Source organism: Rhea pennata, chromosome 1 (assembly GCF_028389875.1).
Source record: "Rhea pennata isolate bPtePen1 chromosome 1, bPtePen1.pri, whole genome shotgun sequence".
Classification (NCBI taxonomy): domain Eukaryota; kingdom Metazoa; phylum Chordata; class Aves; order Rheiformes; family Rheidae; genus Rhea; species Rhea pennata.
In genome coordinates, this window is record NC_084663.1 from 22,267,813 (window position 1) to 22,295,417 (window position 27,605).

Genomic DNA, 27,605 nt, shown 5'->3' on the forward strand with positions numbered 1-27,605 from the left:
TGTCAATGTTTTTTTGCAAGAGTGCTTCGCAGAAGCATCTCCTGTGGATCTCGTAGACAGACCTCTAGACTTTAATGTTACTGAATATAGGGAAGAGGGAAAAAAAAACAGAACTGTCTTATAATTCACCTACTGGTATTTATGACAAGGCAGGTCTCAAAGACACACATAAGAAGTTCAGATGCATTGCAGACATGCAGGTACAGTAACTACCTGTAGAGCATGGTCTAATTTCTTCACAGAGGGAAAGATGCCAACATATGTGCAAAACTCATTACAGTTTTATCTGTAGCTATTGGCATGAAACGCTCAAAGCTGCTGGTCTGTTAAAGAAAAAGTCTGTTAAAATGCTCCCGGGGGAGGATGGGGAGCCAAGGCTTGTCCATGGAGCTTTTGGAGCCAGCCTCTCCCAGTTGCTCCTTGCTTGACAGCTGAGCCAGGAATTTGGCCATGGTCCTTCTGCCACAAAAGCCTGAGAGCAGAGGCTCTGGTCTTTAAAAGGCCCGGTGAGTATACATACCCAGATTAGAAAGAAATGCAAGATCATACTTGATAAAGTATGGGAAAGTAGCAGCAGAAGTCTCCAAATGAGCTGCTCTGCGCACCCAAGAGAGATCATTAAGCGAGACATTCCCGTGATTGCTGCTGCTGCTGCCGATTACGGGCTGGCCTGGGGTCAGAGGCTGCAGGTGGCAGCAAAGAGTGATCACCTCTTCCATCCATCCTCACGGTCGGCCAGGTGACACAGGGAAGATGGGGGCAAGGGAAAGAAAAATAGGCAGCCAACAGGCACCAGAAGGGACCCCAGGAGTACAAGCCTGAAGGAAGATGTAAGCGCTGTGTGTGCCTCCCCACAGCTCTGCTTAGAGCCTTGGGCTTCGCAGGGACGACAGCAAAATTTCTGTGTGAACGTTTTGGGAAGCCCATGTCTCATTCACACCTGGTGCCGAAGCCACACAGAAGACAAAGAACAAACGTTGCCCGTCATTTCAGTAACTTCAGTGATGGGAATCTGTGCTAGGGATCCAAAGATAGATCCTGCAAGTGATTCTGGGCACTCAGTGTGATTCATTTTCACTCAAAGTTTGCTACTTAAAAGAATCTAGGAACATACTGATAAAACTGTATTAATATTTCTGTAATGTTGCAAAGCTAAATTCTAAAAGTACAAAAATATTAAAGTTCCTTTTGCAAATCCTTTCTGACAGCCCCTATGATGCAAGACTATTTTTTTCACAGTTCCCCTGCTTCACTTCATGCACTGCATAGACATTACTTAATGAACTAGCAACTCTTCAATATTTATTTTTCTCCTCATTATTCAGTGTGTGGCTCTGTGCCTTATTTACCACACTATCCAAAGGCTGCTGAGAATTATTTATAGCATTCCTGATATAGTAGACAAGCTCTTATAAACAACAATTAATTTTACAGTACCCAGTTGAATCCCAAAACTATGTCTGACAATTTTGGGATGGTCACTGCTTTTGAGCAAATACTTTATAATCCAAAAAGTCTAAAAAGCAGCTCTGCACAGTTTCCACAAAGAACCTGCTTGCTGACAGGCAGAGCTGAGTGAGAGCACATGCCATGATGTGGTCCTCACCCTTCAAAAGCTGTGTCGGGACCAGGTTATTTATGGTGTCAGTGCACACGTTTTACATAATAACTACCGTTGAGAACAGTGAACGAAAACCTTGGTGCTACACTAAGAACTTGTTCCAGGAATCTCAGATTACAAGATGTACAGCAAAAACCTAATTTTGGTATCTAATTAGGGCTGGGTGTTCTCTTCTCCTCCCCACGCACTCGACTGCCTTGATGGTACCTTCTCCTAATTCCCTAGGGCACGCACTCCCCTTCCTTCTAATCACAATCAAATACCTTAAAATTATTGCAATACATCCTCAGCATAACGCAGTACAATTATCAGCTTATCATCCCCTCCAGTTCTTTTCGCATTTTTCCCAGCCTTTCCCTACTACATAGGGCTTTTGTTTTTAATTTTTGTGTTCTCTCCCCATCTTCTCTCTCTTCTTCACCAGCTGAGAAAACACAGCAAAGCAACATTCCACTGTATCCAGCATCCCAACTTCTGTTTTCAGCTCTAAGAAAGCTCAGAGTGAAGGTCATGGAAAAGAATGGGAAAGAGGAGATTTCTTTAAGTTTATTCTACTTTTGAGCTTTAAGGGCAACCAAAGCCCAAGTGCCACTACCAGCTACCCTATCAAATCATTATAGTATACAAAAATCCCAACTTTCAAATTTCATTTTCAATTTTACTGAAAGCAAGTCATTCTACTCTATGTTAAAAACGATGATCAGAAGAGGAGATGCTGGATTTCATAGTTTCAGGGCTCTCTTTCTAGCTCTGTCACCAGTTTGTGAGTGACCGCAGGTAAAATCATTGCTCTTCTTGGTTCTTTTTCTTGTAAGTGCTTTTGTTCCCTCTCTCTCTGGCTCTGTCTTTTAAAAGTGAATGTCTCTAAAGACATGAGAACTCAAGCTACTTCTGTAATATGTCCATGTCTAAGCGAATAGGAGGATATGAAAAAGTATTTTCTCCTCTCCTTATGCATTTCTTTGTTAGCTACTCCAAAACTCCAGTCAACATGAAGCCAACTGGTTTTTGATAAATCATTCAAGTTTTGAAGGATAAATCTCTAATTCTAATGCCTGATAGCTGCAGGAGGCAGATTAGAAAGAAGCTAGACCTCAGTCTCCACCCACAGTTAAAATATCAGAAAAATACCACCTTGGTATGAATGTGACCACAAAGGTCACATTCATTTTAATATCAAGGACAAAGTATAGTAATCACATGTTGTCAGCAGTCTACTACTTCTGAACTTCCTGAAATACAGCTCAATTTACTGACCATACATGCATTTTATTTTCACATACATACATACGTGAAATAAGATTTTAACTGGGCAGTTATTTTTACAGTTCAAGTCAAACCCAAATGGATCTCCTTTGCTGAACAGTCGTTCACAAAACCAAACAAACAAGACCCAAACATTCTGCTTATTTCATAATTCTAAGACAACTGAAGCACATTTTACCACATTTCCCAGGAGAAACTGTTAAAGTCTGAATTAGTGAGAATGATGTGAAAGTAATTCAGAAAAAGTCTGACATATACAAACTCATCACATACAGAAGGAACTGATCAAGAAATGCCACTGGCTAAAACAAGGTCACTCCAGAGATCTAATTCTAGATATTTTGGAGCAACTAAAATGACTATTCTCAGTAAATGTTTCAAAAGGGCCCCTTTTTGCACACACTGGCAGGTTTTAAAGATTTGATTTTATAACATACAAGCTTATACAGGTTTCACACTGGGCCCGATAACAATAAAGCACTGTGTGGAAAGATAATGCACAGTACAGTCTGTAAATTTTCAGCTTATGTACAATGTTGTCAAATCTCAGGACCTTCATTTCAGAAAACCTAGTATCAGTAGACACAACTATATATAAAACAGACAGCATTTCATAATGTTCCTGTAGTAGCTCCTGTGTCCGTACTATTGGTTGGTTAGTGATTTTAAAAGACAAGTTTACAAAAGCCCAAGGCCTAAAATTAGAACTGCCCCAGCTTGTAAGATATTTAAAACAGGATCTACATCTTATTTGTCATCTAAGTTATGAATTTGGTACTTCATGCAGCATTTGGAAAGACTTAGTTGACTGCTTCCAGACTCATCAGGCAGACTCTGGGAAATGGAAGGTGAGATCGTGGGAAAAATGTAGTCAGAAAAAATGCTGCGGCAGCTAGAAGCTCACGACTATCACTGCCCTGCAAATTGGAGCCACTGAGAGCCTCCTGGGGTAAAATACAGGGGTATGATTTGCTAAGATATGTGTCTGCTTCACACACAAATACATATGTACATGTACACACACGCACACAAACACTTTGTTATGGAGTTCACATTATTATTATGAAATACAACTAGGGAAAGCAATTACTTTAAGAAAAATAATAGGGTATTCACTGGTAAAGTAATAGTTTCAAAAGGGTCTAGAGAATGAACCAAAGCTCTTATTGTTAGAGAACTATTGACTCCAGGTTTAAAAAATGACCTCAAGTGAGCAATGATGCACTTAGCCTGGAACTTTCAGATGCTGTATTTCATTCTAAATTGAATTGCCAATCCACAGTGCAATCTTTTTCTACTATAAACTCACATCTTTTGGGCAAGTATACAGAAAAATACTATATACTGCCTGTTTTATTCCAAGTTAGACTAAGTCCTTCTGGAAATAGGAAATGTATCTATGTTACAGGATTTAAGGATCCCCACAGGTACTTATACAGAGGATCGTGTTTTTTTTTTTTTTTTTTTTTTTTTTTGTTGATGTTTTTTAAGAGCCTTTAGTAACAACTTCATATTGTCATTTTTCCTGCAAACAGTTAGGAAGCATGCAAATAATTAGCAGCATGTGTCTCTGCTAATAGCATTCAGGTATATTTAGCCTACAGACCCATATTCAGAAATATATGAGATACTTCACACAGTGTTCTGATCTAGCATCCCTGTTATACCATGTTCAGTGGTAAATTAGGTCTTCAATTCAGCAAAGTCTCTAAAATCATCAAATAATGTCAGTGGTTTGCAAACATAAATAATTAAGTTACATGCAATGAAATACTTACATTCACTTTTCCACTAAGTCTTCTTCACTGCAGTCAAGTTATTTTCCAGGACGGTGCTTAATCTTCTTTTTTTATGACTTGCTAAATAAAAGAAGACAATGATTACAAATATATGCATATACATTAAACGTCACTCAATCATCTAAAATTTATGAACTCTAAAATACTGATTTAGGATGGTCTATTATGTTCCATAAATCTATAATTTGGTTTATATATAGCCACTTCTATTTCATTTTAAATACAACCTTAGCACACCATAACTTTCAATCCTGAGGCTAAATGGAGCAATTTTCTAAATTTCAATAGTTGCTCAGATAATAAATCAGATGGACAGTTGCTCACAGATGTACAACTAATTACCAAAGAACTGAGAGCTCAACTGATATATTACCAGGAAGAATGCTTTGCATTACAGATGGGGTATTGTACGATCTGGCACTCTTCTAGTGAGAGCTTGAACACTCTCATATCAATGGCAGTACTCAGCACCTCCCACGATCAAACATTTAAGAATGGAAGAGAAACAGTGTCTGTCCTGTCCCTCTAGGGAAGGATAATATACTGTCTGATACCATTCAACATTACTCTATATGCCTAAAAGCGATAGCACAAGTGCTAACGTAGATTGTTCAACTTGAATATGAAGATGACAACTGTCCTGGAAAAAATATCCTCATCAACACATGCGGTGACTATTGAACATCCCAACCTGCTTCTTACACACAGATATTTATCAGTTGCCTTTTAGTAAAGCAAGCCATGTCCACTCAGTTTGAAGCAAATGCCAATATACACACTAAAAGACCACAAAATGACAGCTCCCAGGGGAAAGTGACTTGAACACGTAGCAAAACCCACCATCTCATCTCCAGAAGTTCACAGCTGAACCTGACTTTGAGACTTGCCTAATGCTGGTTCCACAGGGAGGGAAGAAATCAACATCAGCAGGGTTTTTCTTTTCCCCTCCTGTTTTCTTGAGGGCTGCCCAGTACTAAAGAGTGTTTATTTCGTTAATGTTCAATGGGCCTTAAGTTCTTGTTTGCATTTCCCGTATCTAGTTGCTGTGGTAACACATTCTTTAAGACTACGTACATTCATCTCTTCCTGCAATCTCCTGACAATATAAATTGCTTAGCACCATATAACATACCAAGGAGTCATATTGGCAAAAACAGAAAAAGATCTGCAACCCAAGCACACACAGGAAAATGAAATAGAGAAGTAAAAGGAAGTGACAGGGATGTGAAAGACCATGATATTGTCAACAGCAGTCAAGAAGGAAGGAGGTGGAGGTAGTCAGCAAAAAAAGGTTTCATCCTGCTGAGGAGTTCACTTTATACTTCTATATTGTCTCTCTTTTTTAGAATCTTTTTGCAAACTTTAAGGAATTTATATCTAGGCATTTCTTGCACAGTTTGTTAACACTTCAACTTTACAAATGCAACAACTGAAATACCTGGAAACCAGCATTTGGCCGAGCCTGGAAAAAAGACTTAGTGCTGTGAGCTTTGGCTGCTGTGGTCAGCCAGTTTTACCCTCAGTGATGAAGCATGTGCCCTGCTAATAACATCACAAATATATTTATTAGGAAAATTGCTTCAGCAACAACTCAAGAACCAGTACAGAGTAAGCAGACTGCTTATGTGTCTGTTCTCCAATGAGCATACACATTGGGCACCTGGACATTTTAATCTATAGTTGGTAGCAAGCTGTGCCAGAGAATGATGCTTCCTCACGGTACTTCATTTTCTGCATTATAACATAGAAAGTCCCTTTCATAAGAGGCTTGGGACATGAGCCAGAATTCTCACTCAGTGTCTCCCTATTTATTCAAACTGAGTCATCAGATTTTCCAGGTTTCTCCGCTCTCAGATGGCACACTGCTTTGGCTAGGTTTAGATGGACACAGGTGGTACCATCTGCCATGAGGCTTCCTTGTTTTGTTTCATTTTGTTTTTTTCCGTTTACCTCCTGCTCATATCACAACAGCTCTTTTTAGTATCTTAAATTGTGCACACAGTGAAAAACTGTTTTTTTGTCGCACAGGTTTGGCCAGCTAGCCAGTCAAAACGGAGCGCTTGAACAAGAAAAACTAAAGTACACATCACTATTACACGATCTCTGAGAGCTGGCAGCTCTTACAAGCCAACCTGAAGTCAGAAGTACTAAGATAACATGGGACAGTTGCTCATTGCATGAGTGGAAACAGAGCAAGCGTGAGATGGGGGGACACTCACAGATGCTAACTTCAGTTTAGCAAATTTGATCTTTCTGTTTCATCCCTCTTCACTGACTAGAGATGTAGGTTGCTGCTATGAGTCATCTTCTGGAAGAGGCATCTATCTTTCTTGAATTGCTTTTCTGAGCAATGAGACTCTCCCTCCCCTTCACATAACCCACAGAGAACGGTAGGGAGATTGGCGTCATTAGACTAAATTTAGATTTTATCCTGCCCCCCACCCCGAGCATACCTAACTGCTCCCACCTTTTCATATGACACAATTCTTGCCCTTCAAATTAAAGAATTTGGTGGACAACTTGACCATGAGCCAGTAATGTGCCCTTGCGGCCAAGAAGGCCAATGGTATCCTGGCGTGCATTGGGAAGACTTTTGCCAGCAGGTCAAGGGAGGTGATCCTGCTGCTCTAGTCAGCCCTGGGGAGGCCTCATCTTGAGTACTGTGTCCAGTTCTGGGCTCCCCAGGACAAGAGAGACATGGAGCTACTGGAGAGAGTCCAGCCTAGGGCTTCGAAGATGATCAGAGGGCTGGAATACCCACCCCATGAAGAATGGCTGCAAGAGCTGTGCCTCTTTAGTTTGGGGAAGAGAAGACTGAGGGGGGATCTTATCAATGTCTACAAAACGTTAAGGGAGGTGTCAACAGAATGCTGCCAAACTCTTCTCAGTAATGTCATGCAACAGGACAAGAGGCAATGGGCAGAAATTGAAGCACAGGAAATTCTGTCTGAACGTGAGGGGGAATTTCTTCCCTGTGAGAGTGACAGAGCACTGGAACAGGTTGCCCAGAGAGGTTGTGGAGTCTCCTTCTCTGGAGATATTCAAAATCTGCCTGGACGTGATCCTGTCTAACATGCTCCAGGTGACCCTGCTTGAGCAAGGGAGTTGCACTAGATGATCTCCAGAGGTCCCCTCCAACCTTACCATTCTGTGATTCTGTGAATTTCATTAGGACAAAAGGGTGAAGAACAAATGATAATGATGTGGTTAAGATGATCAAAACAGGCAAATAAGCCAAAAGAGCCAGGAGAGCTGCAAACAAACTCCAGTTCTTACTGAGAAGCTCACTCTCCCCCACAAGGCAACCATGCCACCGTACCTAACAAAGAATACATTTGATACAGTCATGTCAAAAACATAGTTAACTCTCAGGCTGATCAAGTGTGTTGAAACACAATCTTTTGCAAGTGGACAGCTCGCTGCCATGTTACGGCGGTGCAAGCAGGAACTACTGCTTCCAAACTTGTCAAGGAACAAAATGCAGTGCTTACCCTATTCAATCTCTGGCTAACACAACCATAACTAAGAGCAACAGAATATATGCAGTGCTTTTGGTTTCTAGAGTTAAAAAACAGATTACAAAACACATTTCTTTGAGTATTTTTTTTTTCTGTTTGCAAGTTAGAAAGGGCACACAGCAGGTCAGGGACAGAAAGTTGTACTATCCGGTTCCCAGAAACTGGCCTTATTCCCTTGAGCCTTCAGCTATACACAACATATTGAGTAAACACTTTTTGTATAGGCTTTTATATGCCTGTAGAACCTTTATTTGGCTGTTTGGCTAGCAAGTCTGGTAGACACTTAATAGGACTAAGCATGCAGGATAATGTTAATTTCTTCCTAAATTTTGAAAAATGATCTTCACGTTTCAGAGCTAGGAAATCTATGTTGTTACACTGAGGTCATGTCCATATGAAAACAGGTTATAGAATGCACCAGTAAAAATTTAGGCTGATATTAAACATCACCTTAAGACCCCAAACATCTCTAATTAACTTTATGTTAAAGTACTACATGCCAATATCCGGCTAACCCAGTACCTTCCTTCACTTCCAGCTCCCAATTTTAAGTTGCTCTTAGTCATTTCCATTCTGCTGTCTCCAACTTTTTGACCTCAGCGACACCTACTCCACTTCTAGCATAGGATCTCCAAAGTTTTACTGATGACTTCTTCTCTGTCTCCTCCACATGGCTATCTCAAGTTTAGTACCACAGTTTTCCTGTGTGAAGATACTACACAGTTATGTCTTCAGTTCACTTAAACCTAATACTGCTCAAACTTTTTTTCCTTTGTTTTCCAGTCACTCTTATATTCTTTCATCCTCAGTTTTATGCACTGTGAAAAACCCTTGATCTCCCCTGTGCAAACATTTACATAATATTAAAATAATGATGGAAGTATTTAATACTGCTCGATATACCTCAAAAGAACAAATATTTTTACTTCGCCTTTTCATTTTGCTCTTCCTGCAGTTTGTTGGGGAGCAGGCGTAGAAGCCCCAAAAGCCCACATGCTGGAGTCTTCTGTTCATAAAATTTAAGTTAAAGGTCTAAGACCAACTGAGTTTTACAGATACAATATGAGAACAAAACCCAGCATAACCCAATTCTGAAAAATGAGAATATGTGCTCCATAGCCTTTCTGAATATCCTTCACATTAGTCTCAATTCTTTACCTCTCTATAGACTTTCCAAAGGTATTTCTTGACTACTTTATTGAAAGTACCAGCTACAAAGTTACTCTCTTCTTTCTTGTGCAGTCCCTTCTCATCAGTCTAGAAATCCTATTTGCTCTTGCAACAGTATTTTACCTCACAGATGAAACTGGAAGAATATGCTATGAACTGCCAACAGCTTGAGATCTGGTATCTCACAGATTATTAGGGCAAAGATACAAAATCAGTATCAGCAGGGAGGAGTGGTGAGACGCACCTTTTCCAGTGGGAGAAACTACATTCCAGCCACTCCAGATTGTTATTTATCAAACCTAACAGTTGACACCAGGCAAAAACATTCACTGCCTTATCACTCAGGTCAGCACCAAAGGCTGATCCACTAGCACTTGATACTTATTAAGTGGACAGTGGCCCGTCCACTTGGCATAAGGATTTAATCTTGTGCAAAGCAGCAGAGAAGCAACCCTAGTTTCTCAAAAGCTGTTTGAGAAACTCTGAAACCTCATTTCCTTTTCTTCCAACAGCCTATTTCACTTGGATAACTTTATAAGGGGAAGGATAACAAAAAATATTATCAATAAATTTTAAACCTTTGCAGGAAAAGCTATTTTAGAAAGGACCCTCACCTATGAGACATAAAAAGATGTCCTGATAGTGAGCTGCGTTATATAAAAGATTTGATTGGTATGCATTTTGGATGGCCAATGTAACTCACTATTGATTTTTAGTTGCAAGTAATGCTATTGCCTTAAACTCATACCATAAAAGGCATGCTATACAGTACTTTTAGTTCTGTTAGTGCTAAACTAACAACATCTGCAAGTGCTAAAATAGCAAGCAGGAGAGGAGAGCCATATTTTCAACACAATTGATGGTTGCACATTCTTTTGGTCATGGAAATTAATCTTCGTAAATTTGATGGTAAAATGAACTTTAGGTTGTGTTTCAACATACCTGTAGCGAACCTGGTCAGTCTATGTCACAAGCTCAATGCTGTACGTGAGTGAGAGAACATGTTTTCTTTGTTGTTTTGCATGTTAGGCATGTTTTCTGTTAGGCAGATCAATACACATTAGAAATAACTATACTTTTAGTTTTATTTTGATCTCCAGCTACAGTCCCAGGGCCCTAGTTACTATGATAAACTCAAAAACATAAACAGTACAGTCTGTGCCTGCAACTTTTTAATGGCATTTGGCAAATTACTTTAAAATGAATCCTATGAAAGGGGCTTATACCACAGTCCAAGAGGTTTGCACTATCCAGTGTAGCTATTGAATCAAACTGGCAAGTTTCTCTAGACTCAATATAGTCAAAGGATTTCTCCTTGGAGTAGTAGGCTCTTCCAGAAGGCAGTGGAAAGTGTTCTTTTTTTTTTTTTTTTTTTTTTCCTCTTACTATTGGCTAGAGAGGCATCCCAGATGCTCATGTTAAGTCTCTAATTTGGTAAAGTGAATATCCTGGTTGTGTAACAGAAGAACATCCTGTTAATTTTGTGACCTCTAGCCTAAAATAATTAAAAAAAACCCAGAAGTCAAAAACTAATCAATGCCCTTACCTTGGAGTACTCTCCATAAACATACAGTGACAGTCAAGAACCTCCCTGTAGTAGATCGTCTCAGTCTTCTGAGTCCTTAAGAAGACCTCACACTCAGATTGTCAACAGTCTTCTTATTAGCCTTCTCTCTAGGCATTTTGCCATCTCCCTTTCTGCCAGACGACCAGGTGGACTTTTCTGAAAATTCCTGAGATGATAGATCTTTCACTTGCAACTGAGTTTACTGAGTAATACAGGCTGCCTGGAAGCAGGAAATCAGATCTCTGACTATTAAGTAAACACTTGCCTTAGACTTGATATTCTAGCTGAAGGTTAATCATCAAGCAGTTTACATGACATGGGCTAAATTGAAGACCAAAAGTGAAATCCTATAGTCACTAAAATAAATAATAGTTTCCATATGGCCAAATCTTCTGTCCAGATTCCCTCTGTGCGTCTGTGTGTGTGCACGCATGTGTGCACACACGCTTGTGTGTGCTTTAAAAAGTCTGTGAACTTTCTAAAGAAAAGATTACAGATGCAACCCATGTAATCTCATTCAAAAGGTTGGAACTGCTGTCATTTCCACTCTCATGAGCCAGTGTGCCGCACTGAGCCTTGCTCAGTTATGTATTTATATACATCTACCCTTGGCGAGGACTCTATGCTTAAGACCCCAAATAGGCCTCTATTTCTTAAGGGGAAAATACATAAATTCAAACACTCACCATGCTCACTGTTACCTTCTTGGCTGCCTTTAGGGGCTCTTTTATCAGCATCTGGGAACCCTAAATTTTGCTCTGACAGCAGACAGGGCCAAGGTTAGCCACTGTGGCATGCTGCCACGCAAGCGGCTTATTTATTTGACCTAACACTCCTCCTTGTCAATGTAAGATGCTCCCGAAGTCACTAGCATTGCCTGGAGTAGATTCCAGCATGCAGAGCGGCACAGAGTGAGCACTACTGCGGTGCAGAACGAAGTTCACCGTTAGCCAGTTTTCCAAGAATTCAGCATGATATTGGTACTACCAAATACTCATGCATTCAAAAAGCTGAGGAGTTGCTTCACTTTCCTGTCCTTAAAAATCCTAAAACGATCTTGCTGCCTTGCTCCCTTCCGAATGCTTAGATGACCATCCTCCCCTGTGGCTTCAAAGGCTGGGGGGAGAGAAGTGGCATACTGAAAAGGAAGCAGACACTACCAGCTACATTTGTGCTGACTGTAAAAACCTGTATAAACACAAATCAATTAATAGACTAGTCTGCATTCACTACAATTTTCAAAGTGCTAAAGTAGCATAAGCACTTCAAAATACTAGTAAGTATTTCAATGACATGAGTTAGTAGGAATTTTGTGTTATCCTAGCTATGTTTAGACTTACAGGTAGCTCTGCTGCAGGCACAAAATATCTACAGCTGCTGCTTTGGCCTAAAACAAGCCCAGCAACCACCACCCCTCCTTTATTCTCTCACAACACAGCTGTTAACCACTAAGTGAAGAACACAAAAATTCAACAAAATTGTCCCATGATTATTACTGCTCAATCAAGGTAAATTGTGTGACATCCAAGGACACTGTTTCAGAGCCTCCCATCTCAGAAAATCAGTATCTGCTTTATTACGTTTCCCCCCTTTCATCTTCATGCAGTTGAGGGCATTCCACAGACAGTTTTATTTCTGAGAGCACTGATTTTGTATCGATCTGGTCTGGCCTGGATTTGAAATAGGATACTACATGAAATTGGATCCTGGGAGCCTCAAACATGCCCAGGCTTGCAGAGGAGGTTAAACAAAAGGAAAAAGAAGTTTTTTAAACACACAACACTAGTAAAACTAATTTTAAAGTGTCCTCCATTTTTCCGGACTGGAAGTAATATATTACCTCTATAAAATGTTTTATATCAAGCTCTTGAAATGCTTTATTATTTATATAATGCCATTGGCGCACATATTGCCTTAGAAATATGAAGCTTAATAGTCAACCAAAGAGACCCAAACCACTAAGGTAATTAGGACTTGTTTAAAATTGACTTCATGAGCAGGCTTCTACCTTTCCCCACACATGCAAGAAGCTGTGGGCCAGTCCTGCAGTCCCTGAATCATGTAGTCAGCAGGAGCACTCGCACGGGAATTCGAAGGATTACTCCCTAAATTATAAAATGCAGTCTGCCTTATTGAGAAAAGAAGCAAGCAGGCTTGACTGTGGGAGTGTGAAGAGGGAGAGGGGGAAAAAAGTTACGTGTAGGAAAGTAAAAAAGAGAGAAAACTGTTAAACGGGGAATACAATATGGAAGAGAGACGGTAAGTGACATAAGGAGTTAGCAGCAGAGGATGCAGTGGAAAACAAGAGGAAAAGCGCAAAGTACGGAAAACTTATCCTGAACACTGTAGGATATTGCTTTAAACGCACAGAGAGGAAGGGCAGGAGGAACAGCTAGAGACAGCAAATTTGAGTGGAGAGTTGAGAGCCTTTCAGAAAGTAAAAATCACGCAGGCAGCAAGGTGAGCGCGCACTCTCCCCTCTCCATCCTCCCCCCCCCCCCCGCCGCAATGCGAACTCCTCTAGAGCCGAAAAAACGCTGTGAAAACTCCTGGCATGGCAAACACTGCCAGCCTTGCCCGAGCGCAAGCCACAGCGCTGGTGGAGATTTAGGTGTCCTGCCTGACTGTGGCTGATTTTTCCCAGGACAGTACATTGTATTGCAAATTTTATTTCTTTTGTTTGTTCCTACAACGGCAAAAGGAAAGCAAATTGCTACAAAGCCTCGTTTGAAGCTTGCTGGAAGTTTTCCCTTCCCCATTGAGAAGCGTGTAAAAATCAGAACCTTCTTGTTAATATAACAGTAGCCAGCCTGTGCCTCTTGCCAGCCACATCAGAAAGTACCACAGCAATCTAGGTCTAAATACCAAAACCATCTCCTTTGTCCATCAGAAAAAAAGGAATGAAGCAGCTCCGCCTAACTAAGAGCAGTACAAGAACGTTGCCCTCCTTCAAATCGGATGAGAAGGGCTCCTCGCTGCCTCCAGCACCTCTTGGGGAATCAGCCTGCTGCTTCTGAAACGCCTCCCGCTTCCTCCACGGACTCTTCCTAACCTGGGACCCTGCAAAGCTGTGGGCTGTGAGTCAGGCCCCCTGCGTTGGTTCCCATCATCCGCACTTATTTATGTTGGCAAGCCAGACCAGCTGGCTTCTGGCTACACAGGGGGCCCATATTCTCTTAGAAAAAAAAATAAAGGCAAGAAAGAAAAAAAGAAAAAAAAAAAGAAAAAGAAAAAAGAAAACAAAGAAAAAAGGAAAAAATTAAAAAAAAAAAAAAAAGGGAAAAAAAGTCTGGGAGGGCTTTGCCCGCCGGGTTAAGCGCTGCTGTCCGTGCCGCGAGCTCCCCCCGGCTGGCTTTGGGGCAGGCAGCCCCTGCCCTCCCAGGGCAGCCCGGCGCTGCGCGCGGGAGCTCTGGGCTCGGGGGCCGCGCGTCGCGGGAGCCGCCTCGCCGGGGCCTTCAGCCCCGCGCGCCGCGGCGGGCTCGGAGCCACCGCGCCGCGGCCCGCTCCGCCGCGGGCGAGCGCCTGCGCCGAGAGTAATTCAGAGGTATGTCTGGGTCGGGAGAAGGAAGCATTTCACGAGGAAAGATAGATATGCCTTCTTTTTTTTTTTTTTTAAACAGGAACCACTCCGAACTTAGACATGAGCCAGGCGCAGAGCGATACTGCCCTATCTTGCAGAACAAGTCACAACAGGTTCTCCAATCGCCAACTCTGCAAATAGCGATGTAACCTCCCCCACCAGCACCCCGCCGGAGGAGGACGCGCGTTTGCCGAGCGCTCCTGCAAGGAATTCCTGCCGCAGAAGGGGATGCAGGAGCTCCCCGAGAGCCAGCGTCCACAGGGAATCACCAAGCAAACGCACAGCTGATCTGACGGCCAAACTCACCTAGTTCAGCCCCTTTCAGGCTAAGAACCTGCTCTTTTCTCATCTTGTTTCTCAGGAAACTTCTCTTTTGTGTTTACACACGGCATGAGCTAAGGAAGAAAAATGCCTGCTGTTCCGTTCAAGCACTTTTTTCACCGACTGAGGAAGCCACTTTTGGTTCCACATGAAGGGAAAGACAATATTTATGAAGGAAGTTCCCCCACTTCCCGTTCAAACAAATCACTCCTTGCTGTTTTTGCAATCATAGCCCTACCGTAAAGGGGAGGAAAAAAAGCATCAAGCATATTATTTCCTTTCAAAGTTACTTGTTAATGCAAAGGCAGCTTCCAGGGAGGAAAGAGTTAAGCACTTGGGACAAACTGTCAAGTTTTCAGTAACTAATTTACTCTTCGCATAGGCCTGGAGGAAATCCACAGTGGCCACAAATATTCCATGCTCACTTCAGCACTACTCTTTGTGAAATGAATTTTAATGGCCAGCCAAAGCGATCCAAACCACAAATGTAATTAAAGCTGTGGAAAAACTTCCCCAAACGCCCCGGCCGGGGCCGCTTGCCGCTCTCCGCCGGGCGGCTCCCTCCTCGCCCGCCCGGGCCCCTCCGCGCAGTGGCGGCGGCACGCGGGACGCGACTGCAGCGTTCGCTCTCCCCCCGTCCCCGCCGCGCATCCGACGCGCTGGGCTGCGGGGCGGCTCCTGGCGCTACCCACCGCTCCCGCCGCCCCGACTGCCAGCGGGCGCGCGGGGCTTGCTTCTAACGCTACAACCTTAAACGCTCTCTCGCCCGCTGGAAAACTATCTGGCAAGCAGCGCTTCCCTCCGCACCCAGCAGCCGGACGGTTTCCACCTCAGCTGAGGCGGCAAAGCCGGGATACTTCCTGACAATTCGCAGTAAAGCCGCTTCCTCTGCCATTCCCGGCTTCCATACCTCAATTCCCCGCGGCAGCGAGTCATCGCGGCTCCACGCGGAAGGCAGGGGGGCACCTGGTGCTGAAGTCTGAATTACCGCCGTTCCCAAGAAAGGGAGAACATACTTTCGCAAGACAACTATCCAAAGTGTGGGAGGACGGAGAAGCAGCGCACTTTGCTTACTGCCTACATTGCATGCAACACAAATGCATACATTCCTGCACACTTTGCTGAAAAGGGCTGTCGAGATAAAAGATTTGATCGCTACGGCACTAACCTCACCCTCCTTCTCCCCTCCTGTCCCAGCCCACGACAGTGTGTGCTAGATTTAGGGAACTCCCTGTCCCTACCTTGCATTTTTTTTCGTGTTTAATTTTAGACTAGAACACAATTGGATTTGGACTTAATTAACCTTTTACCCAAAGAAAAACATATACTTTTGATTTATTAATTTCATTTGATATCAGCTGTACAAAAGTAGCTCTTTCTCTATTATTACATCTCTAGTAACTCTAAATTTTTAAAGTTAAATGATTAATTTAGCAATTAAGTAATTGCTAAATTCTGTTTTCAAGGACCAGCTGCCCAAAACAAAGGTAAAAAAAATTCCCTAAGCTATTGTATTTAAATTATGAATTAAAACCACTTGGAATATTATGATTAAAATCGATTAGTTTGTGCAAAGAGGTCTACAAACCTTAAACTGAGTTACAGTGAAAGAAATTCATTGGCTGATGAATAATTAATACAACTCTTCATTTGTTTCACCTTGTGTGCCAAGTAGTACAACAGAGAAGTCATTAATATGAGTAGGTTGTAGAGCCAAAATAGAACATTACACATCTATAATCACTGAACTATCTAGGTGGAAAGCTTGCAGGGAAAAAAGGCCCACAGTATCAAGCTCAGAACGAAATAAAATACACAAATTTGTTAATTTGGATGAAAAAAACAACAAAGAAAAGAAAAGCAGAGCTGTCTCTTAGGCTTGTGTGCTGTAGGTAATATCTGTTGTCAGATACAAGAGTTAGGTGCTCCTCAGAAACCACTTTTCTCAGACCTGGGACTAAGATTCATAAAAGAAGATGCTGCCCTACGAGCCTCCCAAACAACAGCACGGGGCCAACTCTCTGTTTGCTTTCCATGAAGGCATGTACTTTCATGCACAGACATATACACACTTTTTCCTCTCAGACACTGAGAAAAGCATGCTTCTGGTCTTACATTTTACAGGTCCCTTGGCAAAGCACATTTCTTCTTTAAAATAGTGGGTTTTGATAAACAACATCAGATTTCCTGGGGATTACCAGAACTACATACCTCTTGTTAAACAGCACTACAGTGAAATAAGATGAGGTCAATAGGGAGAACATCATAAATGATTTATTGCTGTACAATTAAAAACTTTGCATGTGTTACTTTATAACATTTCTTAAGTTTATTATTTGGGTGGATGGGTGGGAATCACCCAGGTAATCGAGAAGCAAGCGAACAGTTGAGCCTTTTATTCTACTTAGCCATTTCTCTCCCATTAAATCTTTACACCATTTTGATGGAAAAATTGTATTTATACATGTTTATTTTTCTTTCACAAGGACTTTGAGAATCTCTCCAAAGAATTTTCAGAGATTAAAAGAATACTAATAGTTGGAAAACATTCATTGCCTTTCAAGTACTAAATTACTGCAGAAAAGTTAAGAAATGACTTCCTATGATAGGAGATAGGTGTTTTATCAAAGAGTTTCCTGCATGCTCTGTTACCAAATCCTCTGCTCAAGGAAACAAGCCCTGTAGATATCTTTATACTGTGAAAACACAGACTTTGTACCACATTTCTTCTCCAAATGGGAAGCTGACCTGCCTCCATTCGATACATAAAGCATCTCCTCTTTCCCTCATTAGGTTACTCTCTCTGCCCTCTATTTTTTGTACTTTGCCCCTGTAGCCTTTCCTGAGTGTCCTGTCTGCCTAAAAGAGAATGTGCAGCTAATAGCATTAACGTTGAACTTTCTACCTCCTGATATTAGTGGACTCAAAAACTAGACAAAACAAGCTGACATTCCATTTCTAGACATTGTCTGTGGACTGGTGTTAAAACTGAAACCCTTTTTTGCTAAGAAATGATAAATGATACGACTTTGTCCATGATAAATGATGCAACTTTCTGCAAATGAGGCTCAGCCAACTGTGTCACATGCAACCTTCCTTGCTTGGGACTGTCTCATATGTACATAAATTGCAGACACAAAACTTATCTTTCTTTTTGAGGGCAACTGTGGTTCTGAATGAAGAGGTCACAGTCTTAAGTACAGCAGCCCATTCCACAGTGACACAAGTTTGGCCATCTCCTCTCTCCTGTCCCATTTGCAGTATGTTCATCATGGCTTTCTAAGAGTTATTAGTCTGAAAATGTAAATGTGTGGTCCCAAAATAAGACTAACATTTGCCTAGTACTGTTTTATGGCTATCGGCCTTGCCTCTCAGCTAATACTATAGCAGTTATATGGCCTACAGAAGCAACTTGCTTAGCGCTGCTAACACGGGAATCTCAGCTCTGTAATACATGGCACTGTGCAGGCTCCCCTAGGGAAAACTACTGCAGTTCTCCCTCTACCTGATGCAACCAGACACATCCCGTCCTGAGACAGGTCCCCTGGCCAACTGCTGGATACAACAGCTATCAGCAGTTGTGATTCCTGAGACTGGCAGTTCAGTGGATGCCGAGAACAGGATTCTCCCTCTCACTTTTTAAAAACAGACAACTGCGTTTACGCAGGTCTAGCCTTCCAGGTTAGCTCTGTCTGTTTTGCTGAGAATGTGGTGTATGTACAATCTGCCTATCATGCCATTTGCAAGGTTGCAATAGCTCTTTGAAAATCAGAGGTAAAATCCAGCAGTGTGCATGGTTTCACTCCCTAAATCTTTAAAGTCATATCTCAAAGGGAGTGTCATCATTTTCCAGGAATTTGCAGGGCAGGAAATCCCTCATAAGGTACTGGAGTTCTAGGATTTTCTGTTCTGGGGATAACTTGCTCTCCTGATAGCATTTCTACTTGCTGGTTCAATACGGGCACTTACGCTCTTTCCTCAGGAGTACAGGGCTTCAGCGCTCCTTCCAATTCTTGCTTCCCACCAACATATGCTCTGACCAACCAATTAGCAGATACCTTTAATATACTTCATACAGAATAACAGATCGAAATTTGGGGATGAATCACACTCAGCTGCAGAATCTTGAAGGCAGTCCTAGGCACAGTGGTATCAGCAAAGCAGACAAGCAAAACAGACAAAACAGACTCGTTTTATATGCCCAGAAGGGCTTGCTCTGCTTTTATGCTGCTGAAGTGCTTAGGGCCAACATTGTGGTTTAAATATTCACAAAGCAAGACAGACTTTTTAAAACGCAGCATCACCTTACTCCACTCTAAAAGTAAAAAGACCTCAACTGAGAAATGCCTCCTGCTCTACCTCATGCAAGCCCCACTAGCTGCAGGAGTTTGCACTGGAAGTATGAACTGCAGAAATGCCAGAAATGGTCAGAATGGAAATGCAGTGGTCTTACTGGCATGAAACCCGTTTATCCTGCAACATATGCCTAAGAAATGCCAACAGACATACTATGTTCTGCAACATGTCTGCATAGCCTAGCATCATACACTGGCCAATTTGATTACTGGGTGTAGGCAGTAACCAAGTAACTAGAAGCAAGTATTTTTGCTTCTAATTATGGAAGATTATAATGCAATGAGATCCTGTGTAAATTTGACATTTTTTTCCTCTATGATGAATCTGCAGTTTTTCTGAGCAGTTCCTTTTTGTAGAAACACCATGTTGAAATATCGCTCATAATACAGCCCATTTTCCTGTGCAGTATGACATATGCCACCCCACTCCCAAGCCACCTGTAATTAGCCAGTGTATCTGCTTATTTCACCTTTGAATTAACAGAACAAATGAAAGCATTAATCCACGTTTTTAAAAATTCAGGTCATTTAAGCAGAAGGTCAGATACCTAATGGGCTGTCAAGTTCAGACAGCCTTTCCGCCCGTCTTCCCAGCTCCCAAGGTTCCCGGGCCTTGACTGACAGTCCTCGGCAGCTGGGTACTTTTTCTTCCTGCCAAAACACCATGAAGGCCTGAGCTGAGGTGGCTGCATAGCAAATATAAACAGGAGCTATATATTCTGGCTTCATCTGTTGCAAAAAAAGAGCAGCCATGGAAAGATACACAGCAGGACGGAGAAATATATTAAAGCTGCAATTAGTTTGTGCACCACTGGCATGCTTTAATCAAAAAGAATAGACATGACTTCGCTATATTTTCTGAATTGAATTTACCATGTTTACATCAATTTTAGGCTACTTCATAGCAAGGATAACTATATGTAAAGGCTGCACGGCACAGATAAAGGTAATGTGCAAGGTTATATGCCTCTAGATCTTTTCCTGTGCCACACACTAAGGAGCAGCTCCAAAACTAGAGTCTGGAATGCAAAAACTTTGCTAATGCTCCCAGAAGTTTGCAACAAAGTATACAAACAGGAGAAAGGATTTTCCATATTCATTTAGCTGTAGCCTGCTGTGCATAGTTTCTTTTGAACAGCCTCGTAAAACTGAAGCATTTTTTTCCAAACAGATCACAGGTCACGTAAGCTTCCCAAGGGACATATTGGTTACAGATGTTTTCATGTAATAAAATATTCCACCCAACTGCAGTATTTCTAACTGATAATGCTAAAGCTAAATTACCCTTGACTAATGGTTATGTCCCCAATGCACTCCTTACCATGGTAAATGTTGGCTTATTTGTTACCATTCAGCCAACATAATATTTAATATTTTATACGTAAGAGCATGCCACAAAGACAATGTATTTCAAATTTACAAGGAGAATTACAATGTGAAGTTTGAATTTTTCAAAAATATATTCAGAAATCTCTTTTCTTCCCCATCTTTGAAGTTATAACTGAAGTTCAGAATTACAAAATAGATTTGCATTTTTAAAATAAGATAATTTTAATAATTTTCCAAGATTTCACTCTTAAACTTGGAACTAATCTTATTAAAAAATATACTTGATTGTCTGAGCGGCATGATGAAACATTCAATTTGACTGCCCTTTGGCAGAGCAGTTAGCAAAGGAAAGTTTGTTGTCATGATATCTCTGAAATGCTTGAGTGCTTCACAAATAACAAAAAAAGAAAGGGAGTGTTGAAGGAGGAGATGATCACTTAATTATTAATATATGCTTACATTAAAAGACCAACATGGATGCCTATGAACTTGCTAGTCTTTTACCCTAAGAAGAAGCCCCTTTCAAACCAGGGAAGCTTGTGCTGTTGTAGTGAACCATATCGCTATGAAAACCAACCATGTAGCATTTTTATTGAAAAAAAAATAGAGCACTATGCTCAAAACGTCCATGCCTCATTGCTCTCCATAACTGACCACCAGAATATCCTGTTTAGATTTCAAATACCACCATTAAGAATAACGGAACAAAGTGATTCTTGTTGTGATATTACCACTTCCATGCTGACACTTAGAGGAAAAACCGAACCCACATAATTATGTGTTAGAAAGACTAGAAATCTAGTGGAAACAGAGCATTCTCTGAGTAGAGAGACGTAACCTACTTGTGAAAGTTACTTGTATAAGTTACGTGAACCACCGAGCAACACAACACCTCTCAAGGATAACATTTTGGGTTTGGGATGAAGCATCCCGCTGCGATTAGTTGCTTGGCTCCTGCAAAAAGCGCAATGCAGTTTTTCTAAGCATGTGATCACACGTAGAAAACAGAAGGCCCATCTGCTGATATCTGAAAAACGTTAACTGCTTATAGAATTAAGGGTGTTGTGACTAAGCAGCGGTAAGAGCAGTGGTTGCAGTGCATGTGTGACTTCAGAACACAAAACTAATCTTGCAAACTTGAATGGTTAAACAGTGTCTAGTACGGTAAATGCCAGCAATGTGACATAATTCTTTTAAGATCTTGCACACTGGGAAAAGGACCGGTGTTCTGGAATTAAAATCACTTGCACTCAGGAGTAGACATGACCTCCCCATGTTAATCCTCGGAGCTGTTTTGGTGCCAGTCCCAAGCCAATACTGGCCACCACGGAGCATCCTGTAATTTTCCCTTTCAAGAGGAGGCCTCAGTATTTGTATTGGCCACCGCAGAAAACTCTTGAGCTGACGTTACTTCCTGGGTAGCAAATCCCTATTTTATTTTAGTGCGTGCATAATGCAGGTAGCAGCAAAAGGCACAAACACAATATCCTTGAAGTTCACCTATTGCATGGGAGGGCAGTGTCTATGCAGAGCAAAACTCTTGAGATATTCTGCAATTTCTGATGCAGATATGAAATTAGTTTTGGACAGTGCAAATTATTTTGAATTATTTTTTGGTATGTTTTATGATATCTTCGTTCTGTTTGCTTTAGGGCAGGAAGCACCCAGAAAGCACAGCAAATTTCTGTATTTGGAAGAACAATATTTGTCTGCTGTTCATTTATCTGCCTTCCCTGTCGCCTTCATCTGTGCAGTCAGTATCACATCCAGAACTGCTCACCGGCTTCCCTGAATGTTTTACTTTTTACATAAATGCCTAATTACCTCACCCTTTATTTTAAACACCAGTATGCAGCAAAATGCTCCAATTAAAGATGGAATGTCTACTAATGTAAGCCCAAAGGTTCCATTAAGGCAAGTTTCATGAATCCTAAAAATAGAAATGCATTCACATTTTTTTCCTCACTTTAATTAGGCTTTTTTGGGGCTTGAATTTAAATATCCCTCTGCAGTATCTTCAGCTGCATTGCAGTAGTAGGAACCCCATGCAGAACCATAAGATTAAAGATGACTCCTGATTTTAATTCTTCCACTCAGAGACAAGTGCAACGTGGTGGCATGCATCTCACAAAAGAGAAGTGTTACAACTTATTAGGAAAGACTTTAAAAAGATGGGATTCCCAGATCTAAATGAAACTTCCAGTTATTTGTGTACAGAGAGATCTTGGTCCTTTCCTAATCTATAGTCTTAAGAGACATGGAAGAAAATAGCATTGTGGCAGTCAAGGTGAAGGTGATGCGAACGGTAAAGCAGCAAGATTAAGGGCAAGTCAGTTCAGAGTGAATTGAAAAATATGTTAAACTGGGTGCTCTGAACAACATTACTTATAAGAGTTACAGAATGCAAGGTTATGCTTCTACAAATACAGGTTACACTTGTAAGATGGTGAACTAGTGTGGAAGTAGTGACTTGGAGAAGGACTCTGGGGTCACGGCGAGCAGCAGTTAAGACTCTGGCAGCGATACAGTGGTTAAGACAATTAATGAGCTCTTTCGATACATGAGCTAGGGAATACAGAAAACAGAAAATATTGTTATGGTACTTCAGAGAGACATTATTAGGAACAGGCAAGGTTGGCAGTTATCCAGGGCAATGGGGTAGCTAGCAAAACAATGTCTTTAAGTAGTAGTCATGGACCGCTGCCTACTTTGCCTGTGCTGGAGTTGCTCTTCCTGCTGTTACTGCTGGCAGACGTGGCCACTGCAGGAGATGGGAAGCAGCTCCTCCCAACCCTGGCCCCATCTGTCTCTCTCTGCTTCCTCTTCCACAATTGCAATAGCCTGCCTAGATCTCCAGGATGAATTAATTTCACCCTTGTTCTTGCAGTGGCAAAATTCAGTTTCATTAATATTGTTGAGAAGCCCAGGACTGGTTCCGTCACTTTACACAGCTTCATGGAAACTCTAAGAAGAATGCATGTCCGTGGCTGGCATCTGCACTTTACAAAAGGTGTTAACAAATTGGAAGGGATTAAGGAAAGAGCTGCAAGAAGGATTCAGAGTCATGAAAACATACCTTAAAGCAAGAGCCAGAAGTAATTCAGTCTACTTAGCTTCACAAAGAAGAAGTTGAGAATGTCTTGATCACAGTCCATAAATACTTACATTAATGACAGATATTTAATAAAGGGTATAACAAGATACAAAGCTGAAAATGGAACTTTGAAACAAAATTCAAGCTAAAAATTAGGGGTAACTGTTAGAAGTGGCTGCAGTTAAACCACTGAAGCCATTCACATTCGCATACAGTAAATCTCCCATTCACATGAGGCCTTTAAAAAAAACTAGATTGGATATCTTTTTAGAAATGATATTATCTAGCTCAAGCAGAACTTCTAGGCTGAGTGAAGCAGTGAATTTGTATAATACTATAACTGAGCAACCTGAATAATCATAACCATCATAAACCTATCAGCACATATGTAATTCTTAAGTAGGCCTAAAAAACTCTGTTTTTCCTGAATCTGCTTTAAATGAACGTGCCAGCACTGCTGGGCCTGATCTGAAACCCTAATCTGTGCCCTTTGCTGTAACCTTGATATATATTCAGTTTCCTTCTCTCTTCAGGCACCATGAAGAAGTAATCCTAATACCTAAGGCTGAGCACGAGTGAACGCAGCAAAAATACATAAGGCTGGAGCATGAGTGAACCTAGCAAATCTGTAAGTTATATGGCAGCTCCCCTAACCCTGGAGCCTGAAAGCATGGGATTGCTTTCCAAGTGTATTTCAAAGCAACCTGGGATCATTCCAGCATGTGGGAGTAGTTGGAGCGCTGGGGCTTCCCAGCCGCAGCTCTTTTTCCTTGCTATGCTTGCTATGCTAAGCAGAGCAGTAGAGGAGGGACCTTAGGATTTAAAACACTTGTTAGCCACCGAACACTAAACAGTTTTGCTGAGAGCAATGCAGAAGAATGGGGTAACACAGGAGAGCCAGGATATATCCAGGTTTAGCCTAGCTAAACCCCATACCTTTAAAATCAACTGCAAAGCTACTACATCTTTAAGTTTAATTAAGGTATTAATATGCAAGGAACTGTATTATGCTATGGCAGTATTTCCTAGCAGTACATTAACTTGAAGAATCATATGTTTATATGGGCAGGAGACAGTCTCAAAAAAGGCACGTCCCCCCCTCTCTGGTTTAGTTCCTCTGCTAAATTGTTTGCAAATCTATATTCCTTTCTTCTCTCTACCACCATAAGAGGCATTTACTATTTTTACAAACTCAGGATGGAAAAATATTAATCAGAAGCAGCAGCAACAACTTCTTTTTCTTCTCAAATCTGTGTGGCATTAAGTATAATTACATAAATAACTGGAATGGCAGAAACAGACAATTGCTGGCTTTGTTGAGTATTGGAAGAGATTATACTGTTTTTATCATGTCCCTCAAATAATGGGAATCTTCCAAGTCCACTGTCAAGGAGACTATTTGCTGCTTTAATGCTGATATGAAAATAATCTTGAAAAAATACTGAGAGAGGGTCTTTCCACATACTCTCACTGTCAGGAAAGATTAGTTATATAAACCATTTAACCTGCTATTGACCTAAAACCTAGTTACATAAATGTTTTAAAAATTACTCATTCATTTTGAGTAGATAAAAGTAATCTAGTGAAGCTGAGGATAATATAGGAAGTCCCTTATGATGGTTGCACTCTCTACAGCCTCTGTTAGCACATGACTTTTCTTCTGGCAAAGCAGATACAAATGAACTGCAAAAATACTGGGATATGGTACTTCTTACTCATTGTAAAAGCCTGGAAAGAGACAGATAAAAGAAGTTTAAAAACCTAAAAAGTGTTCTTAGGAGGGGACACTTTTCATTTTTCCATCATTTGTAATAAACATAGCAAATGTTTAGTACTTTTCCTCTAATATTAAAAATGAATGAGCTCATATAGAACGTGCATGTAGAGGACCTGCATAAACCTGTTGTTCCAGGTTACCGAACACTCAAAACCTACTGAGACAAACTGTACCCAATTCAGGGTGCACGTGCCGGAGATGCAAGCTGTTCTGGCCATCCCACAGCAGAGCAGGCACAGGCGACAGCACGTTCGCCAAGCCCAGCTAAGGCTCTCCCCGGAAAGGTAGACGACGACGCCTTCCACCAAACGTCCCCGAGGCTGCGCCTGGCCCCAGCGGCGCGTGCCAGGCACAGAGAGCGGCATGCTGGCAGCCTGTGCGGCGGCAAAGGGAAAATCTGCCGTGGACCCTCGGGGAAAAGCACAACCCGCTGGTGCTTCATCCTTGGTGGGTACAAAGCAACTCGTCTCTGTTCTGCTGGGTTACGCCAGATGCAAGTTTTGGAAGACTTCAGGATTTCATCCGACAGAGTAAATGTTACGCTTTTTTCATTACTAAACTAGTCATCTGCTCTGCTGCACACTTTTGCCACCTGTTTCTCTCGGGCATGTGCAACAGGCTGCCTGTATTTCAGTGACTGTAACAATTGCTACTGCCGACACGCACGTAAAGCCTTAGCAGCAGTGGCATTATCCAAACCCTTGTGTTTCTCTACCAAACGGATCCCACCTTCAGCATCCTTCCTCCTTAGCTTCATGGAAGCAGAGCCTTTTCTGACCAAACGACAACTACGCACAGCTGACAGTCCGGAGCAAGTGTTAACCGAAAATTGCCTGGATACGGTGAAAATTGCCCATGCAATTCGAGAGACCCGTAGGCATACCAAGCACCCAGGCTGTCTGCTGGCCGTGTACCTGCTCAAACACCACGGCGCTGAACACCGCCACTTCTTCGCGCAGACAAATCGCCTCATCTTCTTCTTCCTTTGGGAGGGTTGTATTAAAAAAAACCAAAACACCTCTCATTAAAAAATTTGTAATCTCACTAGCAAAATAGATTTCCACCTCCTGAAGTGTTAAAAGAAAAAAAAATCCCCAAAACCAGCTCTTGGTACTTCTGTCAACAGAGAGCACACTCAAGATCAAAGGAATAAAAATGCTAATTACAGTGCACTCTGTAACACCTCTCCGGAGCCAAGGGCTCTGATTAAGTTAACCAGCCTGCTAATTATAATAGTGTTTAGCACAGCTGGGGCCAAAGAAAAGCCACCTTCTACCAGAGCACGCTTACAGGTCTCCAAACGAGATCAACATATTGATAACCTAAAAGAAACTTCCGCACAACACACAGAAACAGCCGCAGCTCACTTCAAATGCTCAGAGCGTGATGCCTACCACAGGTTCTGTTCGGTTTCCTTTTTCATTCAGAGAAATTGGGGGCATTTAAAAAAATTGTTTTGTATGCCATGAAAAATAAATGCTGGAGTCAGAAGCTTATTGCCCCGAAATTAAGTTATCTGCTCCTAAGGGAATGTACAGCAGGATAATACAGCTCTCCAATTTAAAGGGGAGCCCACTGTCCTGCCTTTTCTTGGTCAATACCACAAGACTGTGAAGTATCCTGGTGATGAGAGAGGAAGGCCACCATACTCCATGTTTTCATTTAAAATGGAATGAAATAGCAGGCAATTACTGGTAAAACCACCTGCCACATTTCAGCAGCACGTTTGGAGGGGGAATGGGGGGACAGTAGTGGTGATAAATGGCAGCTGAGTCTAAGTGAAAGTTAATCCTCCCTACCAGTTCCATGGAGGAGGGGAAAAAATTATAATAAATCAATAAATCCCTGCAGCTCAGAAAATTGCATCTTCTGTGGATGCTTACAGTCTTCGTTGCACAAAGCATAATTGGAAAAAAGATTTTTAAATGGTTATGTAGTTATAACCATCTATCCTATTCATCATTTCCCTCCTTGCAGAACTCATCAGTGTTTACTGGCAGCACCTTCAAGTGTGCCTAGTTAAAGTGCTATTTGCCATGAAAACAGGGAGCTAAAGGTAAGAAAATTACTTTCATTTCAGTATCACTCCTCAGAATGACTGTTTTGCACTACTCAGTCTCCCTGAAATTTTGTGTAGCAGCAAATGAACAGACTGTTTTTCAGCATGAATTCAATAATTAACTCTGAATTAAGCAAGCCCTCTAAACA

The 27,605-nt window shown here is 41.6% G+C and overlaps 1 protein-coding gene across 5 annotated transcripts in view; it reads right to left on the minus strand.

Annotated features, from left to right (window-relative positions):
- PLXNB2 (plexin B2) overlaps positions 1-27,605 on the minus strand; it is a 257,671-nt gene that overhangs the window by 111,988 nt on the left and 118,078 nt on the right. For 3 of the 5 annotated variants that reach the window (XM_062583102.1, XM_062583127.1, XM_062583094.1), the window contains exon 3: positions 4,666-4,746. In XM_062583102.1, coding sequence (XP_062439086.1) covers positions 4,666-4,667 — 2 coding nt within the window. In that variant the 5' untranslated portion in view covers positions 4,668-4,746. Of the gene's footprint in view, positions 1-4,665; positions 4,747-10,920; positions 11,007-19,745; positions 19,849-27,605 lie in introns of those variants that run through there. The other 2 variants (XM_062583110.1, XM_062583117.1) reach the window with 2 other exon arrangements.